Genomic DNA, 25,795 nt, shown 5'->3' with positions numbered 1-25,795 from the left:
TAGATTATTGCAGCCCAAGAAGAAATGCTGAAGAAGGAGAGAGAGCTGGAAGAGGCAAGGAAAAAACTGGCTCAGATCCGCCAACAGCAATACAAATTTCTACCCACAGAGCTGAGAGAAGATGAGGGTTAACTGTTAACCTGCTGAGATTTTTCTTCCTTTTTATTCTTTTTTTTTCTTTTGTTTTTCTTTTTTTTTTCTTTTAAAGAAATAAGCTAAAGGGGGACAGCACATTGAGAACTGCTCTGACAGCATACTGATATGCCAAGCACTTAGCTAAATAAACTGCCTGTCATAGCTTTGGATGAGCAGAGGGCAATAAACACTTGTTCTTTCCCACCTGCTCAGCTGAGGTGCATGATGATCAAATAATGGTACAGTGTTAGGTTCATCATTCCTGTTCCTCCCTTGATTTATATCTCAGGAGAGAATGTTTCACTTTTTACTGAAGATACTAAGTCAGTATTATTGTCACTTTCCTGATGCTTGAGGTATTTATCGTTCTTTGACTTGTTCTAAAATATTGATAATATTAGACAAAAGAGTCAAGAAATCTTTCATATGATAAATATCACATGAGCTGGTGGTTGTCCCCCAAGTACCCTTGTAAAAAGAAGACCAAGATGGAGAAGGATGTATAGCAGAGTGGAGAAACACGCACGAGTGTGGGTTTGAAGAAGAAGCCTATCCTCTTTCAGTGTTATATAGCTGGTTCACCCCAAAACTGGAGGAATTCTCTGCAGCTGTTTGCACTACTAGTATTATTCCTTACCTGATACCAACAAGCTTCTGCTTGTACAGTATTTAGGTTTACATAATGTGGCAATAGCCATTCTTTAAAGAGCTCAAAAAACAAAGAAATGGAAACCTTGTCACTGCCTCAATAATAGCAGGTTCATGAAAGAAAATGCTGTTTCAATTATATACCTCTAATGTGTGACTACTTTTACAGTATTATACACACATACACATGCTCTAACATTGGACTGAATAGTTTGCATTTTGTTTTTTAATTGAAATTATCTGGTTCGTACTGTGGTATTTCTGTTAGAATGTATCTCAGTTAAAAAAGGAAAATGCCCAGTACAAAAAAAGACTATCACAACTCGTTTTTATTTTAATAATTGCATTTATAATTATTATGTTTTGAAACCTGTGGGAATTATAGGAGAAAAGAATAAGTGATTTACAAGTAGATTTACAGTTTTTCCTGTAATATATTTTTTAAAAATTTGGACTCTAGAGAGTTTGTTTTCATAGTTGCTATTGATGAAAAAGTATTCACCAAGGAATTGCAGAGAAGGAATAGCAGCAGTCTATCAGCAATCTTTGTGCAGAAAGGTACAGTATGCTTTCAGTATCTCTGTTGTGACCTAAACAATAGCAATTTGGGCAGAGTAACATATTTTACTATGTCAAAAAGAGAACACAAAACACAGCAACTTTAAGTAGCAAAAACTAAACTCTTTGAATAACTACAGAAACACCATCTCTCCCAACAGTAGTTGCCAACAAGCCTTCCTAACAATAATGACAAGTCTGTTTAGGTCAGAGGATGTTGCCCCTGCAGTCCTTCTGAAGGCTGTGCTGTCCTTACATCCAGCCAGGTACGTTCAGCTGAGCCTGACCTGTGTTCTGTGCATACCCACCTAGTTGTCCTTGCTGCAGAAAATACCTGTCTTGTAGACTCCCCAGTAACCCCCTAATGGTAGGTTCATCAGTTTAGATAGTGCTAACTCCTCTCTTAAGTTACCTGCATGAGACAGAATTATCAGGAGTTTTGTTACACTAGTACTAAATATATAGCAAAAATCTGCTGAAGAATTAATAAATATTGAAGTGTAAAAAGGTTTTTATTGTCTCTTCTCTGATACTGACATATTTCAGATTCAGTAGAGTTGCTGGAAAATCCACAATCATGAGAAAAAATATGGTGTATCTCAAATGGAATCACTGGCATTGACAGATGTGCTGTGATGTGTAGGCTTGTGTGCAAATGCAAACCCTGTACTATCAGAGATGTGCAATTCTGAGTTCTTTCATTTGCTACTTCAACATAGTTTGGGTTTTTGTTCAACTCAGTGTGAACAGTGTCACAGTCTGGAATCCTCCACCAAGAAAAAGGCTTCCTGTAAGTCTTTGGGCAGAAGGCTAAACTGGTATTTATTGCTGTGAGACCTAAATAAAGACTGCTCAAGTGACGGGGATTTTCTGCTCCTGTTGGTAGGTTCAACTCCTTTACAGCTTATGCCTTTCCTTTTCTTACCTGGATAGCTTCACTTTCTGATCTCTTTCAGAAAGATCTGCAAGACAGATTTGCTACTACTTCCCTTTCAACCTACCTTTAACTGTTATTTGATCTCATTAAAGCATGAAGAAAGATGATTTAACACCATGCCACTATTTTATTGTAGGGATAATACTGATGTAATATACTAGGGTCAGGATGGTATTTGCCAGTTTGATAAAAGCCAAAAAAAACTTGTCAAATGCAGCTATGTATGGAAATTATATAGCTAGAAAACTTTATCAGTATGTAGAAGGTAAGAGCATGTTCAAATTGTGCTCCAGAGAGAAGTATTTGGGAAGTCCATTTTAGCACAGCTCTTTTGAGACTTCTCTGTTTCTGATTTAGTGCCCCCTCTTACATGACAGAAAGTATTTTTTCCTTAGCTGGGTGCTCCATAGAGGAACCACAGTCAGGTGAGTAGCTGAGCTGGACAACTGAAGTATTTTTTTACTCAGAATTTTGGGTCTTCATTTGTGAACCATTAAGAGAATATAAGGTCATCCAAAGTCTTTCAGCTTATTCCTTGCTGTTATAATTTGCAGTTTCGCTGGAGTTCACATGTGAACATCTGTGGGTTTGGAACTTGTCCATCCATTTCTTTGGCATGGGAACTTGCAGCAGGAAGTGACAAGTTGGAGTAAGGGGTAGATGCTAATTAATAAGAAGGACAGATGTTTACTTTGTTCTGTTAACTTGTGAAATGATGAATGAGCTCTGTTGTATCTCACCCTTCTTCATGTGGAATTCACTCTGAGAATTGTATGCAAATTAAAAACAAAATGCCTCAAAGTTCTTTGTGTACAAATAGTGTAATGTCATTTCCCCAATTGTTCAAAATTGAATATTTCATCATTTGTCTAAATTTTTATACTTCAGAAGCCTCAAAAGTTAGAAAAGTTCTGAAACAAAAATTGAATTCAGACTTTTTTCATATGTCCCTTTCCCTTTGATTTTCTGCATGTTCATTACTTAATTGCTAATGAAGGGAGGAGTACAATCTAGAAACCTCCTCAACCTATATATGTTGAGATCATGAGTGCATTTCTGTTTTTCATCAGTCTTATCAAACTGATAAGATATTCAGCCCAGGAGTATGGCATTTATCATCCCTAATATTTTGTAACCTCTTGGGTTTGGGGTTTTTTCCTCTTTAGGAGTGGGTTTGGTTTAGGGGCAGGTAGCTTACACTGTAAGTTTTCTCCTTATGTAATTGCATCATGCTTAACACAGAACATCATCTGCCCATAATTGTCATGATTTCTGAAAGCTGCTTTTCCATATTCATGTTAATTACATTAAATACATTGTGGTTGGTCATGTTAATGGAAGAACACATTTCTGTGGCACAGTTTATGATGCCAAATGCAAAAACTGTTTAGTCACACGAGTCACAACTCTGTTACAAACTGCACTCATTTACTGAGCTATAAATAAGTGCCATTTTGTCACTTTTTAAAAAACATGTTAAAAAATAAAAAAGCAGTACAAATCCCTGGTTTTTTCTCAAATTAGCACTTTGTTGCAGTGGAAGAACCTTCTGTTCAAGATAGTTTTGAAATTTTATGCTGAAGTTTCTAGGGGTTTGAGCTCTCACTTTAAAGTTTTAACCCCAAGAGTGGCACAATGAAGTTTGTGGTCATGCTACCACACCATTTTGTATAGTGTTTCTCTGGCCATAAAAAAAAATGGGTAATATATTTTAGTTTGGTCTTCACCAACAATAAGCCCCTTGAAGGATTTTTTTTTCTTTTTCTTTTTTTTCTCCTTTTTTTTTCTTTTTTCTTTCCCCTTTCAGGTATTTGTGACTTGTGTTGCACTGGTGGTCATGCAAAGGAATATTTTGCTCCTTAAGCAAAATAAGGCTGAAGTTGCCTGCAAGAGGTTAAAATTCCCAGGTGACAGAGAAGAATGTTCCATTTCAAGTTCTGCAGCACAGAGAAAATTAGGAGTGCTTACTTTATGATATGTCAGTATCTTTGTATCAGGTATTCTTTGTGGTTGTTCAATATCCTTGAAGTACATGTTAACCATGCAAATATATGGAAAAAAATCAAAATCACCAGTTATTCAAGGATGTTCAATACTTAGTGTGGATCAGGTTTTTTTGGGGGAACGCATGTTTTGCTTTCATATTTTAATGTTTTACATTTCTAAATGTAAAAAATTTGTAAAATTTGACATTTTTCCATGTCAAATACAACTCTGTGTGTGTAGGTACTCCAGTTTTCCATAGGAAAACTGTGCCAGAACTCTTGCCACTGCTGAGCTGCATTACAAGCACTTTGATGTTGTTACCAGAAGGGGCTGTTCTGGCATAATTACACTCATGTCAAAGTGGGATCTTTTGGGCATGCTCTGTGCTCATCAAGTGGCTCACCAGATGTGTATGTTCCATCTCTGTGGTTAGATAAAAGGTAGGAGAATAGAGACAGTGGTGAAGGTAATCTGGCCCCTAAGGAGTTACAGCTGTGCTAATTAGCAAGCATTAAGAACAAGCCTGCTCTTAATAGGCCACAGCTGGATCCAGTTAAGAGGGGCATTTTAAAAGAGCAGGTTGGGTGCTGGAGAGGGGAGATGGAGTTTGTTGGCTGTGCTGAGAAGAAGGAGTCAGTGCTGTGAGGAGCTGCTCGTGAGATATCATCGAGAAGGTACGAAACCTTTGCTATAGGACAGCAACACGTCTCTGATGATGTGATAGCTTCTTCCACTCATTCTTCATGACAGAAACAAGACTGGAGAGGCTCCTTTTTTAGTGATGGTTAGCTGAATAATGAATGGGGGGCTATAGAAGCCCTAGGCCTGTTCTAGGCTAAAAAGTTTTCAAATATCTGTGAAAATAGATGCTTTAAACTACTAAAAAAAAGAAATGTAGCAAGCTTGCTGCCTGTTTGTATTTTTGGTGTAGCACAATTTTAATTTGTGTTCAGAATATTCTAGCCACTACTTTAGAGGCTCTAGGAAAATTAATCCTTTTTGCTTGCACAGTATTGCCTAACCATAATGTTTGACATACTTGGATCCCTTTTGACCTTATCTTTTGTTACAAGTTTGTTTGCCTTTGTCCTATGAAAGTTGGATTCTTTCCTCCTGGAACATCTTTTATCAATATATACACTTCAGTTTTTCACCTGTGCAAGTCAGTTGTGTTTCGTGTGGCAGGGAAAATACTATGTGGGGTTTACTCACATACTGCCTGATTTGGATGGTGTAAAGCTTATCTGACAAACATGATTTTATTTCCATCCTGGTTATTTTCTTGAAGTATATTTATTTCTTTTTAAAATGGATAACAAGGGCTGCTGACTTTGTACCATTCTAAAATGTCCACTGTGAGGGTTTATCCAGGTGAGGGAGGTTTCTTTTGGCACGGTTATATGTAAGAAGTTTTGCTATGAAGTTAAACATCTCTTTATTAAAAATTACATGGGGCATTAAGTTTAGAAGGCCAGAACTTATGATGATGAAAACCTGCTTATGGTACTGAATCAAATGTTAATTTAACAGTCAGAGGAATTTTCAAGTTGTGGAAAAGAGGCTGCAGTAGGACAGTGAGAAAATGTCACTGGCTATTTTCTAAATACATTTGTTGCTCTTAAAGTGCTGGATTTAATAAAACTAATTGGAATCTTCAGTGCCACACAGATCAATATTCAGCACTGCCTAGGCTGTTAGTATAACCCTTTTGCTATAAAATAATTGCCTGTACCATGCTTCATCTTCTCTGAACATGGTTCAAAATCAGGTCTTTGTGGCTGTTTTGTGAGTGGCAACTGACCAAGTACAAAGGTTAACAGGGAGGCTTCTTCCAGCATTATAGTTGATGATATTTGCTTTCAAATTGCATTGCATATTCTAAGTTGTTGATTAAAATATTAATGTGACTATAAGTCACCAAACTGTTGACCTGATGAAGTGTTGGAAAGAATGGTCAGATTCTGGGGCAGTGGGTATGTTACAAATGTGTTTGCACTGTATTTTACGCTTTCCAGTTCACCCATAAGTACATTATGTGTGTTAAGGATGTACTGCCAGACAGTAGTTCATCAGCCTTGGTTACAAACCAGAAAAAGTATTCAAGTCCCAGTTCACCAAATGCTGTAGCACATATTTACATTATTTAAAAAAAAATCCTTCATATTCTGTCTTCAATATAGTTGCCTCAGTTTGGGATTAAGCCCATGCTTAAGAGATTTCTAAATGACAGTGTTTCAGACCTCAGAAAGACAGTGCTTGGCCTGTGGGCTTTACTGCTATGCTGCTAGAACCACCTTCTCCATCATACCCATTCCAAGATAACCACAGCAGATTTCAAGCATTAATAAAAATAATCTACTCTTAGAAACCCATTTCTTATTTGTCCTTTGTAGAGCACTACAAATAAGTCACTCCTATTTTAAAGATGGCAAAATTACGTTGCAGGAAGGGAGATCATTTGTTCAAATCCATAGAGCAGGTTGCCCTGAATGCAATAACCAGTCCAGTTTGTGTGATCTACACAGAACTAGATAGACCAGTGGGAGCCATGTTCAGCAAAGAGTTAATACTTATATTCCCATCTAGCTCAAACATACATTATTTTGTGCATTAATGTTTCTGCACTCTGTCAGTTCCAGAGAAATCAAATGCATTCTTTGTTGGTAACTGTATAGCAGAGGGACTTAAACAGTGATTGTGATTACAGCCAAGAATAACCATCTCTCACTGCCAAGGTTTTAGACAAACATCCTGTCTTCCAGAGCTGAATTTAATCTGCAAGAATCTTTGCTGAGTTCCTTGGTTTGCCTTACGTTGTAACCACTTCTCTTAAGGCACCAGCCTCAGTTCCCTTCCATTTAGGACTTACTGCACTCTGTTTCTCTGAATTTTTCTACAAGAGAAGTGACAGCTTTAATAATTTGGACAAAAGCTTTGCAGCTTATTTAAATCAGCCTCCTGCTTTCCCAAAGCTTCCTGGAAAATACGATGACAATCCTGAGGCACCAAAGCCTTTAAGTGTGACACTTTTAGTCACAGAACCTGTTTTGAAATTTACTCAGAGATGCCTTTAATCAGCTGCAGTGATTCTGGTCTGTCTGAATTACTTATTTGTTGCCTTCAGCTATATAAGCATGAGTATTTTTTCTCTTCTAAATATTCATCTTTTGTTTGCATTCTTTAATGGTAAATTAGTTGAAATGACACTATATTTCTAAAAGGTTAGCACAGTTTCTCAAGATCCAGTCTGATGATTATGTTTTAAGACATAATATTTTTTAAGACTGAACTTTTGCTTTATGAAGTCAGTAGTGATTTTAGCTAAATGTTTGTGTGTGAGTGTAACTTTAAGAATGTTTCTTTTTGCCTTAGAAAAATGAAAGTGAGTGAGAACTTTAATGACATGTTGCTGATCTCATATATATTGCTGATCTTTTCTGATCTGGGACTTGTGTTACTGAGATTTCACATGTGAAAACTGTGGGGAAAAAAATAAGAGTTCAACAAGATGACCTCAGAAAAAGAGCTTCATTGGTCGTTCCACTGTGTTTGGCTTGCATTCCAGTTGCCATAGTCTATCATTTAGTGGTGATAATAAGGCTATTTAGGGTAATTCTCAAACTAAACCACTGCTGTGACAAGCCTATGATGCTTCCAGATGCTGTAGCTCAGCAATTCAGGCCAGGAAATTTTCGGGTTAGTTTCTTGACTGTTCAGGAGTCATCTCAGATCTCTTCCAAATCACAGGAGTGGCTCTTCACTACATGACCAGATCCCTCCTATTTTGGTTTGTTCATGATCTTTTTATTTGAAAATAGGCTAGATGCAAACATTTATCTTCATTGGATGTCCTACTTCTCCCCTGGAACTGGAAAAACTGAATATGCTGAGTATTTTGTAGACTAAATATTCTGTAAAATAAAACAGGCTGCCACTGAACCCACCTCAGAGAAGAGGTCAGAGCCTATTCAGATCTTCTTCCCTATCTTAAGTATAACACCCATTAAAAGAGAACCTTCCATTTGGTCATTTTTCAAAAGTATTTGCTTGCAACAGAGTTCAAACTGCCTGATCCCTGTGTAGATTCATAGTGAGTAGATTCGTGATGTCAGTTGATGAAGACAGCAGGTATACCCCTTTATTTGGTTGTTTCACAACCTTCCTCCTCCCTGCCAAACATGCTGACAGGTTCCTGCTGTCCTGGCTGCCTGAGTGGAGGGAGAGCTGCTGGATACAGAACAGAAAGTTGCTTGTAGTTCCCTTCTGGGACTGTAAGGGCAGGCACAGGTTAGGGAGTGGCTTTGTGATCTGCAGAGGTCTCTCTCTCGTGGTTCCACATTATTGCAGTGGAACTGAGAAGCCAGCACAGCTTTGGATATGTGGGAATGCCAAACACTGCAACACAGGCAAGTCTAAATCCTTTGCTGAAGACAAAAAATAATCCCTGTGACCAAAGACAGGGGCTCAGAACATGAGGTAACAGCTTGCCATCCTTTAATAAACATAATGAAAGACATTGCAGCATCTTTACTGGATTGCAAAAGGGAAACAGGATAAGGACTGGGGGAATGTCACTTGGGTTTTCCTAGCAGCTAAATGCTGTGTTACTTTCAAGTTCATAGAATGGTTTAGCAAAACTGCAAAAATACATTATTTGATACAGCAAGCAGACCATTTGAGGCTTGTTTCAGATATTTGCTTCCAGACAAGGATTATACCACCTCTACTTGCCCCTGCCAGTAAAAATGGCAGTGTCGAAAGGGTAAGTTAAACTTGCAGTGAAACTACTTATGGGGAATTACAGAATTATATTTAAAATCAGGTGAACTCAAATGTTGTTTTAGTCCCTTCTGATCTTGCAGAAAAGTAAATAGTGGCTTTTGAGACATGTGTGCATTTCTGAGAGTCCAAGCCACCTTAGAGTTCAAACAAAAATATATGCAATAACTGGGGCATGTTAAAAGCCATGACTTCATTTCTTAGAACTTTAACAGCTGTATAGCTCAAAGACAAATAATTCATCCCTGGCTGTTCCCTGTAATAACACAGACATGCAGAAAATGCCTGGCATTTTTTTGTTCACTACTTGGGATCAAATTCATCTGATTTTGTTTCCTTCTGGACTAAGAACAGACTATTCTTTATGTTGCAGCCCTAAGGAGACATTTTGCATCTCGCTGCAGCTTTGTTTCTACACATTAGGAAATTGTCCCTGGAAAATTGTCTTGTGTTAGCACTACTTGTCCAGTCTCGTGTCCAGCCCCTTCCATCAACAGTGAGTTCCTGTTGCTTTGTTTAGATTTTCAAAGAAAAATGCATCTCTTTGCTCAAAAACCACTTGGCAGCCCTTCAGCCTAACTGCTTCCCCAGAGCCCCACGAGCTCTGGACAGAGCTGCTCCTGTGGGACTCATTCTAGGGACTAGTTTTGAATGCTCTGACAACTTTTTTTTCCCCCTGCAGAAACTTCCATGGTCAGAAATCTTGAACTGCTAAGCACAGCATTTCAAAGGGCAGAAATTCTGAAATCCAAAGGAAATGAGAGTCTGTTCTGAGAGCCAAAGGAAGAAGTGTTTTGTTTAAGCATAAGAGACTGAGCCAGATATGGCTCCTCTGCACACAAACAGCAAGAAGGTGAGTGCAGATTTGGGAGACAGGGTGCTATTTAAATTCACAGTAGTGTTGGCATAAGAGGAATTGATATGCATTGGTCCTAAATTAGATTAAGCAGGAAGAAAATTCTGGACTAGTCTTTAAGAGGTCAAATTGCTTTGACATCAAGAATGAGAAACAGGCTTTAACAGTCACAGTAAGGGTTTGGCCTCAGGGCCTTTGTGTCTCTGCCCTTTACAGAGTGTTTACTTTGTGATGGGAACCCAGTGTTAGGGTTCCAGGGTAATCACCCAGAATGACTGAATCTAAACAGCTGCCCAGATTATTTGCTGTCCCTGCAGTCAAGCCAATGCATGTACAAGTGTTAGAGCATCCACAAGTGTGTTAGTGCATCCAGTCTATTTCTGTGCTATTGCAAGTACTACTGTAGAGAATGTTTTCTGGTGATTCCACCCAATCTACCAGTTTTAATATACTTTTTAATGCTTTTCTGGAGGTCCCTGTAGACTGCTCTTAAAGTCTTTTCTTGTCAAGAATGCTGGGTGTTTATAACCTGCCCTTCAGTAGTCAGGTTTATGCTGAAATCCTTACACTTCTCTCACAGGCTGGCCACCTCTTCAGAGCTTTGTTCTTCATTCATGGTTTTCACTGCCCCAAATCAAATATAGTCTTTAAGCTGAGACTGAGTAAAAAAGAGAAATTTGAGTGACAGAGCCTGCTGCTGCTAAATTACTTTGATGCTTCTGCAGCCCACTGCTTCTTGCAGAGGCCACTTTCCAGCAGAGCCTGAACTGCTGTTGAAAACTGTTTCCTGCTACACAGAGCTCTCAACCAAAGCAGAAATCAAAATAAGGGCAAACCCAGCGCAGACTCTGGCAAAGATCACCCTCTCTTCATATATAAAAGGGAAGCATTTAGCCTGACCTCATAAAAGACAGAACTTAAAGGACCATTCTACACTTTGAAATTCTATCCTCAATGGCATGGGAACAAAATGCTGACTTGGGAATTTCAGCAGCTCATTTCGTTCTGCTCAGCCCGCTCTACTTCCTGAGCATGAAGCAGCTATTGCATCATCCCAGGAAAATGAAGGTTATTGGGTCACTGCCTGTCCTTATAATCTGCTCAGCAAGGAATTTCACAAGGGTATAGACTAGTGCCCAGAAAAACATTTAATAAGATCTGGAAAATTATGGCTGCTACAAGCAGAGGCCTCTTAAAAGTTTGCAGGAGGCCTACTGTTTGGATGAGCTAGCAGCACACCCTGCTCTATAAATATCACTTAAAACCAGCTGCTTCCAGGAGCCAAGGAGAGAAATAGCTAAGGGAGAGAGTCCACATGAGTTAGCTAGAAGCTTAGTACCTTTCTTAACATACAGGCCTGTGTTAAATGGGGGAAAGTCACTACCAAGATCCTACTTGCCTCCAGAATGTGTCAGGTAAACTCCACCCTGGAGTGCAGGTATGGCTGAAACTTCATGTAAAACAGTACCATGTCTTCCCTTGCAAGTGTTGTACATTCTCTGTATGTGAATTTTTAATTCCTTGCATTTGAGGGACAGAACAGTATCTGGATTTGTGTACCAAACCAAAAAGGACAATTCCATGGCTTCGTTCTTCGATTGGACTGCACCTTTTCACTAGGGAATAAATCCTAGGACTTAAGGAAATCTCCCACCTACTGGACAAATGCCACAACAAACAAGATCAAACCTATTAATAGCAGAAAAGTGCTGTCACTGTAGAAACTCAATGTGTCTTGCAATCTCAGACTCTCTCTCCACTTCCTCTGGTGATGATTTGATTGTGAGCTTGGAGCTTTCCCCCAGCTCTTCTTCAGTCAGCCTGCTGGCGCTGACAGTTCCTTATGCCTGTGAATGACCCATTTCTGCTGTCTTTGCACTTCATCACCGGGAGGGTTTGACTGCAAAGCATTTCCTACACACATTTGTCTGCTCACTCTCTTTTTGCCCACCAAAGAGAGGCGAGTTGATGAGAAAGTGATTGTTTCAGGAAGTGATTTTGGGTGAAGTTTCACTTTTTCATCTTCCATTTGTTCCTTGCTTGTGAACTGAATGTAAGGAAAAAGCTTTGTGAAATTTAACTGGTGTTTCTGGCATACAGCTGCTTGGAGCCTCTTATTTTGGCTTTGCTTGAGAGGAGCAGAGGGACTGAAGGGAAGAAGGAAGGAAGTAGGAAAACTTCATCATCCTGCAGTGGACTCTCTGGAGGATCTTTCTTTCAGCAGCAACTCACAGCTGACCTCATCCCACCAAAAAAATTAGCTTTGTTGATGTTGCTCCAGACGTGTCTCCTCTCAAAGCTGCTTTGAGCTGCAAGCACCTCTGGCATGAAGGTGGTGTGAAAGCTGCAGAGCCTTCAGGGCAGGGTTTGAGCTGCAGCAGAGCATGAGATCAAGCCACAGCCCAGCAGGGGTGGCAGAGATGAGCAATGCTCCTGCTCTGCTCGCTCCCAGCCTCTGATGCTGTTTGCACTGCCCAGCTGCAGGGATGTGCAGTGGGAAGCAGGAAGAGTGTTATTCCTAGGAAGAGTTGCTGATTTCTCCCGTTTGTGTCAGCTGGTTCTGTGCCTAGAAAAGCTGCTGCTTGTGCTCCACCACCTCATCCCAAACCACGACTACAGTTCAACCTCTTCAGCAAGCAATACTGAACTGCATCAGAGTTTTTCTTCAGGTAAAGTGTGAAACTGCAAATGTACTAGTGAGCACAATTCCACACAGCATTCTTGTACTACAGAGATAGATTAAATTCTTACCAACAGACAGAATAGTCAAAGCTTGAAAATATTAGAGAAATAATTTCTAGTTAGTAAGTCCATTTTTATAATGGGTAACGTGAGAACAAAAGGCACAGGGGAACAGAGGTTTTGGAAAATGGGGCTTAATACTAAATTATGTATTTCATATTGTTTTAAAAAACCCAATATAAGCAGTGCCTTTGATTAGATGAAATCTAAAACATCTGCAAGAACTCCTAAATAAACCATGGAAAGTGGGAAGAATTCAACAAATGTTGGGAAACAAAGGAACAAGGAGCTGGGTGGAATTTGTGTGCCTGCTTTAATATGCTAAGCTCTCCCCCATACTGTTGTCACTATTGCTACACAGAAATTGTGCTTTCACTCTTTGACTGTGTAAAACTTCCATTAACATTGAGGCTTTACAGCCCTCAAGCCTGAGAGCTGAATTTCTTCTACCACTCAGCTATATGGCTCTTGGCAATTTTCCTCTCTTCTCTCAGTGAATATAGATAATGGAATAAATTTTTCTCTTTAGAGAGAGGTAATTAAGGTTTAACTTGGGCAAAGAGTTAATTTGGCATAACCTCTAAACTATTTTAAGTCAAAAGGATAACATAACAGTTTCAAAAATGAGATGACCTTCAGTGTTAATTCTGCCTCTTGGTAGGTTATCTTTTAACCTATTTTGCTTCCTCTTTATTTGTATCTCCAAAGACATTTGGGTGAGGTAGACCAAGCAGTGAAAATTACCTTCTTTAACCATACCTAGGAATAGTTCAGATCCAGCACAACACTTACCCCAAGTTACCAGCAGCACAGCCAGGTCCTGTTCCTGCCCCCTTCTCATGGAAAGAGTTCTGCCCACACCTCTAAAATCCACAGAAGCACAAGAAGTGGCATGGGGGACATAGGAAAACAAGTTATTTCACATACCTGTGGAGAACTCTTCCTGTAACCTGGGAAAAGGTTTGTTAGGTTAGGGGCCTTTAAAAATTAGAGATTAGTGAAGCATCCTTCTTCAGGAATCTTAACAGATACAGGATTTGGAGGGGAAACCACTTGGTATAACAACTTTTGGTATAAAACACTGAACTGCATTGCAGGAATGGTCAACAAGCTAATTTCTCTTCATTAGTTCTCAAATTGTTGCAGACAGCTCTGTTTGAACTGTTTTAAAAATAAAATTCAATCAGAACAGTATTGCACACAGGCATGAGACCTAGTAAGTACAGTGATAGAAAGCTTCTTCCCTTTTTTCCTCCTTAAACTAAACTGTTACAGATTTTCTCATTCTTACTATGTTTGGCTCAGAATCAACTTCTCTGGACAGGAAAAGGAAACAAAATGGGGGAAATAATCTCAGTATTAGCTTTAAGGAGAAGGGAGTGCCTTCGTCAGAAGTATTTTTTTTTTCATATTACTACTTCTGGTGTCTAATCTCTCGTTTAGGAGTAGTTTGAGTACCTCTCTGCTATATTTCTTTTGGAAATCAAATGCTGTAAATGGAAGAAGCTAACACCAAGTCTGTGTATGCCTTCTTGTCAGGATAATTCTTCTTTGAGGTACAACTCATTGTTGTGATAAGGCAGACAAAGATCCATTTTATGTACAAAAGTGCAATTATTAACTACTTCCTCTATTGTCAGCATGATCAGGACTGCAGTTCCACACAATACAACTCCCCTGTCCTTATTTAACTTAGCTGCTGTGCCCACAGTGAAGAAGTAACCACACCAAAATGCCTTCAGTGTTAACTTGGATGCCAGCAATTGTCCCCAGGGAGCTCTGAAACTCTTCCCAAAGCGGGGCTGTGTAGTTTGGCTCTTTAATATTTGCTAACAGACAAAGCCTCTGGCAAGGGCTCAGTTGCACTGGTGTGGAAGGACCCTCCTCACCCTGGCACTCTCCAAGGCACTACCTTATGTTTAAAAGGGAAAAAAAGGGGAGGGGGGTTTGTGTGTGACTACTTGTAGGGGTTTTTCAGTAAAACTGCAACAATGCAGATATACTTTGTTGTAGTCCACTTCTTGTGTGTGGTGATGAAAACTTGCTGCTGCTCAGACTCATGCATCTGCAAAGGCATTTTGGAATGCTGAAGCAGGACCATATTTGGCCACTTCTCTTCATAGTCCCTGTCTGGTTGCAGAGAATGCTTTTGTATCCTGTTAACATTCCCTGAATGCTGTTAAACATGCATTAGAAAGATCTACTGTCCATTTTCAGACTTGTCAAACAGCCTTAAAGAGATGCTGACCATTTTGAAAAAGAAACAGAAAATCAGACTTTGCAAACAACTGAAGTCAGTCTCCATGCACTGGGGAATTTCACCACATCCCATAGGAAATTAGGGTGGATGCTAGAAAACAGACCATCATATTATAGTGCTTGATAAAACAAGGGGACAATTTAGATTTTAACCACAGCAGTCTTGAAGCTTTTCATGCTGAAAAGGCTGTGATGGAGACAGGACAGAGAAGAGTAAGCAGCAAGTGTACATAAAGCTTTTCATCTGCCTGCCCCTAAAATCTAGGGAAAAACTAAGGTGGAGACCAATAAATCTCCACAGACTCTTTGTGCTTAATAGACCAAGTAATTTCCCTCAGTAATTTCATGAGATATCTTTTAAAAAGTCATGTTCAGTTTCAGAAATAAATGTCTATTTGCTGGTACTCATGTCAGCCATACCAGCTGTTTGTTACATATTGTTGCTGTAGTTCTCCAGGGTCCCAGCTGGCTTTTTCTGTTTTCCTGAAAGAATGGGAGAGGCTTTGACTGTGAACTTATGTCTCAATTCACTTGCTTCAGGGTGCAGCAGTGGGAAAGAAGTCCCAGCCTGTGACTGCTCTCCTGTTAGGATGCAAACCCTTCTCAGTCCTGTGGAACTGCACACCTCAGTCCAGCCTGGTGTCTCCTCAGTGTCATACCCCAGCTAGCAGCCAATCCCATGTGTTTAAGAGGAAGGACAAAGAAATCTTTTGGTGATTTTAACATGATGAAACATGTTTAGCATGCTCGAAACAGGGTCTAGCACACTTTACTCCTTTCTTTTGGTTCGGTTCTGTGCTGTCATCTGATTCACAAGGAAGGAGTGTTGTCATCTGCACTGCTAATCTTATGCAAAACTAGTTCCTTTGGCTCAGTTAAAGCTACAGGGTGGCTTCAGTGTTACACCTGGATAGTTTTGGTCCTCATTAGAACCAAAAAGTTGAAAAGGCTAATGACTGTCTGCCTTTCTACCCTAGAGCAGGCCTGGAAGCCACCTGTTTCTAGGAATAAATGGTGTAGTCTGGTGCTAGGGTGCTAGATTCTGCATACTTAAAGATCACACTGGGCCTTTAAAGCAGTGTTTGAAGTTCTGGGGTTTATCATTTGGTTGGTTTGGTTTCCTTTAAACACAAACTACACAGAGTGATCTCCTCGGGCACAGGGAAAGGCTGACTGTAGAAACAGGAACTGTTATTTAACAAGAGGAAAGAAGGTGCATGTTCTCCTGTCAGCTCAAAGCAACATTCGGTTCTGTGGCCATCTGCGAGTTTTAACCTGACACACCAATGAAACAGACATTGCTAAGATTGCCTCATTATTCACATGGATCCATGGGTAGATCTGCAAGCAGGTTATGCTTCCTTACACAGACATGGCCACAGAACTGGGAATTTCCAGTAACATGGTGCAGGAGTGCAGAAGTCTTCCATTTGCAGCACTCAGTTCCCAGGCTGAAGACAGAGCTGAGAGCTGTCTGGTCTGGCCCTGCACTACCCAGTGTGATACAGACACTCCAGGATGTGGTCTGCAGCTCCAAGCAGCTCTGCCAAGACACGGACATGCCTACAGGCCTTGAAGGAAAAGAGAAACAGAGTCTGTCACATGTAAGAACTGGCTGTTCATTTGCCTTTGCAAGAAACAAAGGGGTGCTGCCACTGAGGGAGATGCTACATCTTGGCCTAGAGATGTCACAGGGAGCAGTTCTAAAAGTACAATGATAAACTTGAATGAGTCTTGATAATATTCTGAGAAAATTCCCAGTCCTTGACTCGAAGAATGGGAAAAGCTTATGGTCCTAGGGTTTTTTAATCTTTCCATATTTTGTTACTTGAACATCTAATTATATATTTTTTAAAGAAGCTGGGTGTTTCCGGCTCAATTCCAAGCTAAATCATTGCATTCTTAATTCTTGCCACATTTCCTTCAGCATCAGTGGTGTGGGACCAAAACAACATTTGGCTCTTCATGGAGCTCTTCAAGTGTCAGTGTGTCAGAAATACCACATCCAGCACAGCAAGCCTACTGTGCAGAGTGTGTTACAATCAAAGGCATTGAAAAATCATCAGCTATTATTTTACATTAATAAATATCCTGCAGCTTTAACCAAAATTCTCACCCCAAGTGGTTTCAGAGCCTACCATGACAGGGAGAGGAGCTACATTCTTTCCAGGTTTCCCAAGGAGACTTGCTTTTCTCTGCTAACATCACAGTACCGTAAACAAATGGATCAAAGCTGTAAACCCTCACACAGAATTCCCTTCATTCCTTCCCTTTATGCGTTCACATGGATGCATTCACTGTCAGCAGGGACTCCCCTTGTTTTCTTTCAGACTCTGCTGCAGTGACAAAGGCAAACCTCCAGTGGCCCACTGGAGGTGGTGTCTCACCCAAGAGATGACAGCAGTCAGTGCAATACTTCATCCTCCCACAGACTTCCTGTGTGACCTCACGCACGTCTTTAGCCTCTACCTCATCTGGAAAGTCGGATAATTGCACATAACCTCACAGAGATATTTGGCAAGATTAAATGCTGAGAGGTGAGAGGTGCTTTGATCTTATGCTGCTGCAGTTCCTAGAGAGCTTTGCAGGGATGTGAATATGCATCTGACTTGGAGGGACATGAACCAATTTTCCTGGAGAAGAGGAACTTCCATGGACCGTGCTGGACAGTTGACCTGCCTTCTTGTTTAACATTTGTCTGTATTTTCTGAAGGAGTTCAAAGCAATCTCTAATTTGTACTCATGTTTTTATCACCATAGGTAATTGCAGGTAAACAGGATTAAAGAGGACATCCCAACCCAGTTCCATCCTACTTAGGCAACTCTCCTGGAAGCATTTCTGTAGCACATCAGATGTCTACCAGGTCAGTGTGAGGGAACAGACTGCTGTGCAGTATTATTCAGGAGTGTTCCTAATTCTGTTTGCCAAGATTTAAAAACTTAACCTGAAGGACAGTAACAAGCTGAGGCTTGCTGCTTACCAGACAATGCCATTAAGCATATCGTTGTAGAGAGAAGATACAATGCTGGTAGGATGGTGATAATGCTAAGTTATCTGAACTAATCCCTTGTCAAATTCTCTAGATCCTCCAGGCAGTGTGTGTGCAGTTAAAATGTCAATTGGTATGGGAATGAGTTGGATAAGTTACAGTAGTTGTTGCTGTTGGAGATAGGCTTATCATACACAGCTCAGTAACACACTTTGTCTGGCACTCACTGGTGTCAAGCACTTCAGTCTGCTGCTGGAAATGTTACAGCCAGGGTTCCTCTGGTGAGGCAGAGTCTGCCAGCACCAGGCAATGTACAGAGCCTGGGACCAACGTGCAAGAAACTGTGACATCCCTGCTTTTTAATTTTTGGTTGGTGTATTCCGGACCACAAAGGTAAGAATTCAAGGCAAGGAAAATTCCCTGCCTTTGCAAGTTCCTTTGGGTTTAGGAACACAAATAAGTTAGTAACATCTAGTTTTGAGTGTAAATATCCACATGGCTTTCTTTTCCCTATTTTCTCACACCAATACCAGTCATTTGATGAAACAGAGAAGTGTAAATGTGCCAAAATGAAATAACGGCCATCTTGGGTAAGATTTTTCATGAGACTTTCAAGCAGTGTAAACTGAAATGGCTTCATTAGAATTACCTTAACACAGACCATGATAGTTTATGCAACCCTGGAGAGCTGACCCACTGAATCAATCCTTTAGTATTGATTCCTGTTCTTGAAAGACAACAGGAAAATGTGAATCAGATTTTAGAAAACATAAAGATCAAACATGCTCAAGCTCCCATTTCATTCATTGCTGTGGTTCAGAGAAGTGCAGGGCCACTGGCCAAATTTGGTAACTCCTGCTTCTGTGACAGTCAGAAGAAGCAATTTCAAAATCAGAGAAAATATGTCCATGCAAACTTGTGCTACAGCATGTCAAGGTTTGGGCCATCCTGCACTGTCCAAATACTTAAGTCGCCCTCACTTAGCACAGCTAATGCCTTCAGAAATTCATTGAAAGCTACAGAGCTTCCTTCCAAGCACCTGTTTTGCTCTGATGCTTTAATAACAGTTATGCTTATCACCATCTTCCAGTTTCCCTGCTCCTTCTCAGATGCCAGGTTGGGATTCTTTCTGTGTTGTTAGCAACAACTTTGACATTGCAAGGTTACAATTTAATGGTGCAGTCAACAGCGGTGCATTTGGTTCAGATGTGGGAGACATTTCAAATTCCTGACTAATTCCAATAGTGCAGGGACTTAAGTCTGAATTTCCAATGTCAGAGGCCAGTGGGGAGTCCTGGGTAAGTAGGAATGTCTGATGTCAGGAAAAGGCATGTAAATATAAATTATGAGCTCAACAACACAATGATATCTTGCAAAAAATGTCAAAAAACCTGCAAAACTATCTTCTTCCTTCCTCTGTCTGTAAGCCAGACAGAGCATGGGGCTACTTGAATATCCAATATACACCACCAACCATCTCTTGCTGTACAAGTTCCTATAACGTTTGGATTCTACCCTGCATGGCAATCCAATATACTTAAATTCTACTGTTGACAGGTGAGCTGCAAAGGCAGCTTTAAACTAGCTCCAGTCGAGTGGATTTTGATTAAAGCTCCATTCTCTAACTCATTCCAGTGGCCAGAAAGAAGCACTCCAAAATTTACATCATCTTGCTGTCTGCCAGATCGTGCTTACTGTTGCCACTTGCCTCTTGAACAGCCAAACCTCACTCTTAAGTGACTGATGGTAGCCACCAAATGAAAAAATGGGGAGCTGGGAAGGAGGCATCTGAAAAAACAGCTACTTGGATTGCACAAAAATTCTCTGCCTGACCTTGGAAATCTGTCAGTGAAGGTTTTCTCAATGCCTGTGCTGTGTTTGAGAAGCTTGGAAAGTTCAGTTTAAAGCAGCCTCTGTTTATCTGCATCTGAAGCAGAGTGGTGATAGAAGGAAGGAAAAGTGTTTGGCAAATGGAACAAAACCCCCTGAACTCCGAGTGGCTACGTACAGCAGGACTAATCTATTCTTGAATGCACATCTTTAGCCAAAAGGTAATTTAATCAGTTATTTTTTTCTCTTTTTTTTAAAGTATTCTGAGGAACTATTGCAATAACAAGCAGGGCTTTGTGGCATTCAGGCATATCCCAAATATCCTGGTGTGTGCAGTTTCCCTGAGTGCCTGTCATTTGGGTGCTCAGTAGTAATGCTGACATGATTAAGCCACTGCATTTGCAGTGTCCTGAGCTTACAGGGAGGGTAAGGAGCTTTTATGATCCTTCTTAACCCACTTCTGTGGATTCTGTTGCAGCATCCAGGCAGTTTTGAGATCTGGAATTTCACTGATCTTTTCTAAATAATCAGACAAGACCTGGGTGTCAGAATTTATCTCCCTGTCCTTGGCAATGATGGAGCAAAGCACGTGCTGTGATGGATCAGAAATGTCTACATGCAAGTGCTGTCTCTGTAAAGGATGCAGAGCATCTCTAGTCACAGGTAATAGGTCATTTTTCAGTTGATTCCTCCATGACAACCTGCTTGTGATGAAAAAAATCTTATGAGGAGATATTTAAACACAGATCTGTTTTTAAAATGAAAATTAACTGAGGTTATGATTCCAAAAGTCCACAAACACTGTGTGTAATTAAACTTTGGCAAAGGCAGATTATACAACTTTGGCAAAGAGAAGCTTGCATCTATAAAAGGCAAGATCTGCCCTTTGTTTATTCCCTGCTAAATCAGTGAGGTATGTCATGGTATTTTAGCATCAACTTAGCATATTTTGCTTTCCCTTCCAGTTTATAGGCCAGTGGAAAATAGAGATTGACCAAGCTGACTAATGACTTAGAGACTGCTCATAAAAAACACTGGAAAGCAGCTCTACAGACAATGGGCTGCATAGTGTGCATTTATAGTGGGGCATTACAAGCTTCAGGTGCCACAAGAAAGCTAAACATAACTTAAAACTCTGCTAGCCAGCAATGAATTTGAAATGGCATTTAAACACAGAGAGAGGTCAGGCTGCATCTATGTAACAAAAATTATCAGTACAGTCACACTGTTATTAACATCTAAAGGTACTGAGGGTATCTCTGCAAATGGTTATCAGAAGAATGGTACAGCACTGACCACATCACCCATTTGCACTGCCAGTGGGACGTAACATCCATCTTCATTAGCTTTGTAATTTAGCTTCAGGACTGTAGTTTTCATGTGAATCTCTTTGTTAATCTTACTTCGTGTGCCTTTGTTTGCATTGCTGGGTAGCTTTGAGGCACACACACTAGGTACCTTTCAGGTGAGACCAGAAGATGTGGTCAGACCCCAAAGCAGCATTTAGTCCAGACAAGATTGGAGTGAGTCTGAAAAAAAACTCAAGGGTGTAGGGCCAACTCAGGTCCTTAGAACCAAATTATTTGCTCCAAAACTGTTACTTTTCCACCACTGTACTCACTAATGCAGATTCTATTGTACTGGACTGTCATTATACATACATACATGTATCTTTGAGTATAAAAATAGCTTCCTTTGATCATGCTTTTAGATGTACTGGGTTGGATATTTGGCTAGCACAAATCACTGCCATTTAATTGAAACCTGTCAATATCAGCTAGTAACATTTCCTAAATATTACAATATCTTTATAGTCAGCTAAGTTAGCCAGCTCCTCCCCATGTTCTTTACAAAATGAGTTGCAGCAAGCCCAAGGATAGATAGCTGGAGCTGTTCTAAGTAGTGGGATTCACAAAACCAAGGCTGAGGAAACCTAAATTCAAATAATGTACTTGGCAGAGAAATATGTGTTGTGATTGCTTCCTTGAACTCCAGTTTGACATGACCAGCAGACTGTGTAGATGTCCCCCTCTCTGTGTGGACTGAAGTGGGTAGCTCACTATAATGTTTCTTCAGTCTCTTTTAAAAACACCCATTAAGTGGATTAATTGCATACAAAAATGAATGCCAGTTAAAACTGTGTCACAAGAATACCAGATAAACATTCAGAAGGAATAAAAGTATTTCCATATTAAGGGATATCTTAAAAATCAAGTTCATGAAATGGGATGTTAGAAATAGATGAGTTAATATTTGTCATTAGTAGCAATGAACAAGAGAACTTTCACTGTCCTTTAAAAGCCAAGTTAACATTGAATAAGGCAATGTGGGAGGGCATGAGACTCAATTTATAAATGGGATTAATGACGAAAGATCAGTCTTGCTTTCCCTGAAGTTTTCCATAACAGCAGGTTCTGAGGGTAGTTAATTTCAAATGTAATCTAAATTTCTCTGTGATTTACAGGTTTTTCCATTCTGACTGGTATAGAGAAATACCTTTTTAAATATATTTTTTGAAATTTACAGAGTATTTTTGGTATCAAAAATTTCAGACAGGAAGAAAAAGAAAGTGCCATAATGAAAACTGCTGTCAGTATTTTGCTAGCTTTGACTTGTTCTGTCATTGTCTAAGATGAGATTTCAAATAATCCCAATATGAGAAGGCCAACGCGAGGTGGTGTTCACTCACACTTCCTTATTCAGCATAGAAGGCAGCCAGAAGTTCGCCCTAGTGAGAAATCCCAAGTATGGCTATGAAATTGTATCTGCCAGGGCTGACTGCAGCTGTGAGCTCCCTCTGATGCTTTTGCCTCTCTTCAGAAGCTGTCTGCCAAGACCTCACACTCTCACTGGTATCCTAAAGGAGAAGGAGGGCTGTGCAACTCTTGGCTCTCTCCTAAAGACTGAATTCCATCAGAGGACTCTCTCCCGTATGCGCGCGTTTGCCATTCCTTCACTTTGATGATCGTGTGCACTGCCATTTGTGGTAGCTCTTTCACTTGTGTTAAAATAAACACTGAATTTTGTGTGCAGCCAGCAGCAGCTTTAATATAGGCAGGCAGCCTTTTAGTATTCACAGAGGGGAGAACACACAGGTGCAATGAACCACGGCTGTTTGTAAACTCTTTTTTACCACAGCGATGGTTTTGAAGCATGAGTGATCTCCAGAAATTCTGCACAGACCTGTGTCCATTATAAAAATGTGCATCTTCAGGATCCTGGAGAAGTGTGAGGTTGTGGACATCCTGTGCCTAATTCTCAAGTCCCAAACGTACTGGCATGAAATGGCCTGTGAGATGAAAATCAGGACTTTCACATTGTTATTAAGGCATTTTAACTGCAGCTACTTCTCATCAGAAGTGGAATAAAATAAAAAATAAGGGCAAATGCTGCCTCAAGCAAACGTGCTGAAAGACTTGGGTTTCTTCTTCTACCTTAGGAAAGAATGAGCTTATTTCAAATGTAGACAACAGAGAGTCAGCTTCTGATTCAAGAGTTGGACCCTCCATGACAAGTTCCAGGCAAACTACCACTTGCCTTAAGGCATTTGGCTAAATGTCTGAAGATCAGTCCATAGACCAGTGATTATTGAAGTGCAAGGAATTTGATTTGGGAAAACAGGTATCCTATTCTCTTGCAGGTTTCCTTTCCTGCCCATGCAGAACTTGCATCCCATTTCTGTGTATCATTCCTTTTCTACAAAATCCAGTATCATTTATAAAACCCTTCACAATTTTTTTTTCAGCAAGTTTTTGCTGAACTTCTATATCCTTTCTCAGAATGGTACTTTAATTCCTTTGGTAGCAACAACCAGGGCTGTTACATTTTCTGAGAGATGCTCAGAATGCCTCTCAGGTGCAGCATCCTCCTGCACCTCTGCTTGCTTTCTGTTGCTGCAGCTTTATTCTCCATGCCTCTTAATTGGTCTCTCTAGTTGTGCTGGCTGTATCTCACACCATCCCCTCTTTTGTCTGGTCCTTTAGCAGACTCCATGACAGACCTGAAGTGTTTATCCTCAGCCCTAACCTGAAATACTTCTGATTGCTCAGAACAGATCAACCAGAACGGGTGTTAGCATTGCAGTGGTCCTGGAGGCCCCACAGAGATCAGCTTTTCCCAGAGGTCAGCTCCTCAGGACAGAGGATGTTTCAATCTGACTGTAAGGCCCTTGCAGCCATACATCATGGGCATAATGCACAATGCAAACATGTATCTGCACAAACCAATGCAAGAGCTTAAAAGCTGTTTGAGTACCCGTAGTAAATCTGTTTGATTTAATCAGAATTACCAGCTAAAACTGAAGATGGGGAAAAGAATACTCAGAACACCAGGACTTGTTAAAAGTCAGAAGGTAAGCAGAAAGTTGTATTTAGAGTTGAATCTCAGTGCACATGTTTCCAGGCCACTATCTTATCTATTAGCTGAAGTATAATCAAAGGTGTGTCATTCTCAACCATGTGTTTTTATTTTCTGTTAACTAGTTAAGTCCCTTTTATTGACCAACTGTTCCCTCAGTCATGACAGCTGCACAGTTTGGATGAAAGCCAGCCACAAGGGTATCCCAGCTAGAACTGTGGTAATCAAATCCAAATAATTAAGACATTCACGAGTGGCATGTGAAATCTCTGGAAACTGGCAATAAATTTTTTTTGTGCAGGCTCATGTCACAGTGGGCTGGACCTGAGAGCTGCTGTGTGTTTCCATGTGTGTGGAGAGCTCACTTCTGTGACCTTCTTATGGAGGAACAGATCAGTATGCAAATGTCAGCTTCCTAATTAAGCCCTATTTTAATGAATTATTAAACAAGTAAGCCACTCCCCCCAAAATAAACCTCTAAAATATTTTAAAATGGTTTTACCAATTTCAACCATTTTGTGAGACAAAAAAAATACTCTCATGTTAACTTGTATACAAATCTTTCAGCAGACACAATTTAAATGCCAAGTTATTACACCATACTAAAGTATTTATACTGGAAATTGTATATGAGCCTTTTAAAGAGCTTCAGATGCATGCCACAGTCCACGGTGCATGGATACACTTGAAACTGCAGAAATGTTTAATTCTTCAATTTAGCTTATGAAACTTCTGTAGATTCAGTGTGCTGGACTTTAGCCCAGTCTTTAATACTCAGTTTGAAGCCTTACAGGGAGCATTCTGGAAAATGCTTTTGGCATTGACAGACTTTTTCTTACCTGCCCATATTAGACCAGAGAAACACTGGCAAAAAGTATGACTCAGTCACTCTGAGTATCAGGATGTTGGACACAAACAACCCAGTTGTGCTGTAAAAAGGAAGGGGGAAAAGCAAACCCTCAATTCTCTGCTGTCCAGGTATAAATCATAGAAGTTCTTGTCAATAAACTGAGAGGATGACTTAATGAATTATAGAGTAACAAGACTCACTTAAAAGTCTCTGTTCTAAGGCATAACAACATCCTCCACAGCAGTGAGGGTTAGGTGGTAGATGAGGATTAATCTCAGCCACGTAAATAGGCAGAGCCTGGTTTTTCCTTCCAAGCACTTCCAAGATTCCAGCACTAATATTCTAGTGGACAGAGCCTACCTAGCGTTGTTAATTAAAACCAAGCTATAGAAGATGATTGATTTATTTCCTAAAACTAGCAGGATTAACCTACTGCAGTGATCTTCGTAAAGAGTAGTGAGCTAGAGACCAAACCTTTCATTTAAAAAGAGGTATTAGCCCATAAACATTCCAGTTCCATTTCCTTAACCCAACTGCCAGGGCCCAAGAAGAGGCACATAAAAAAGAGGAAGACAAGACACTGTTCTGCTTATCAGTAAAACAGCAAAAAACCTCAGCCCTAATCTAAATCCAGAAAAGAGGCTATTTTATGTAGTGCTTTGATCACATGCAGCACATACAAAGATTTTCAAAACTGAAGACAGGAATTGGATCTCTGATGAAAGATGTAAAATACTGAAAGCATTTATTTTTCACTTCGTTTGAGTTCAGTCAGGAAACACAGAGGTCTTGGAGCCCGTGGGCGAGTGTCCAGCGGTGCCGCGGCCCCGCTGAGCCCGGGATGCTGCTCTCGTTCCGCCGCCTCCCGA

The 25,795-nt window shown here is 40.2% G+C and overlaps 1 protein-coding gene and 1 long non-coding RNA gene across 11 annotated transcripts in view; both read left to right on the top strand.

Moving 5' to 3' along the window:
• The window catches only part of TLN2 (talin 2), a 142,182-nt gene extending 137,777 nt beyond the window's left edge, over positions 1-4,405 (top strand). For all 10 annotated transcript variants that reach the window (XM_064389389.1, XM_064389382.1, XM_064389388.1 and 7 more), the window contains one exon: positions 4-4,405. In XM_064389389.1, the coding sequence (XP_064245459.1) occupies positions 4-132 (129 nt within the window). In that variant the 3' untranslated portion in view covers positions 133-4,405. The remainder of the gene's footprint in view (positions 1-3) is intronic.
• A 4,073-nt stretch (positions 4,406-8,478) lies between these two features.
• The window catches only part of LOC135280955 (uncharacterized), a 54,924-nt gene continuing 37,607 nt past the window's right edge, over positions 8,479-25,795 (top strand). Inside the window, exons 1-5 of the long non-coding RNA XR_010347755.1 lie at positions 8,479-9,539; positions 9,726-9,896; positions 17,661-17,764; positions 19,526-19,941; positions 20,199-20,383. This is a non-coding gene — a long non-coding RNA (uncharacterized LOC135280955). The remainder of the gene's footprint in view (positions 9,540-9,725; positions 9,897-17,660; positions 17,765-19,525; positions 19,942-20,198; positions 20,384-25,795) is intronic.

Source organism: Passer domesticus, chromosome 14 (assembly GCF_036417665.1).
Source record: "Passer domesticus isolate bPasDom1 chromosome 14, bPasDom1.hap1, whole genome shotgun sequence".
In the NCBI taxonomy this organism is placed as follows: Eukaryota; Metazoa; Chordata; class Aves; order Passeriformes; family Passeridae; genus Passer; species Passer domesticus.
The sequence above is the reverse complement of the archived record's forward strand: the minus strand, read 5'-3'. Positions and strand labels throughout refer to the sequence as shown.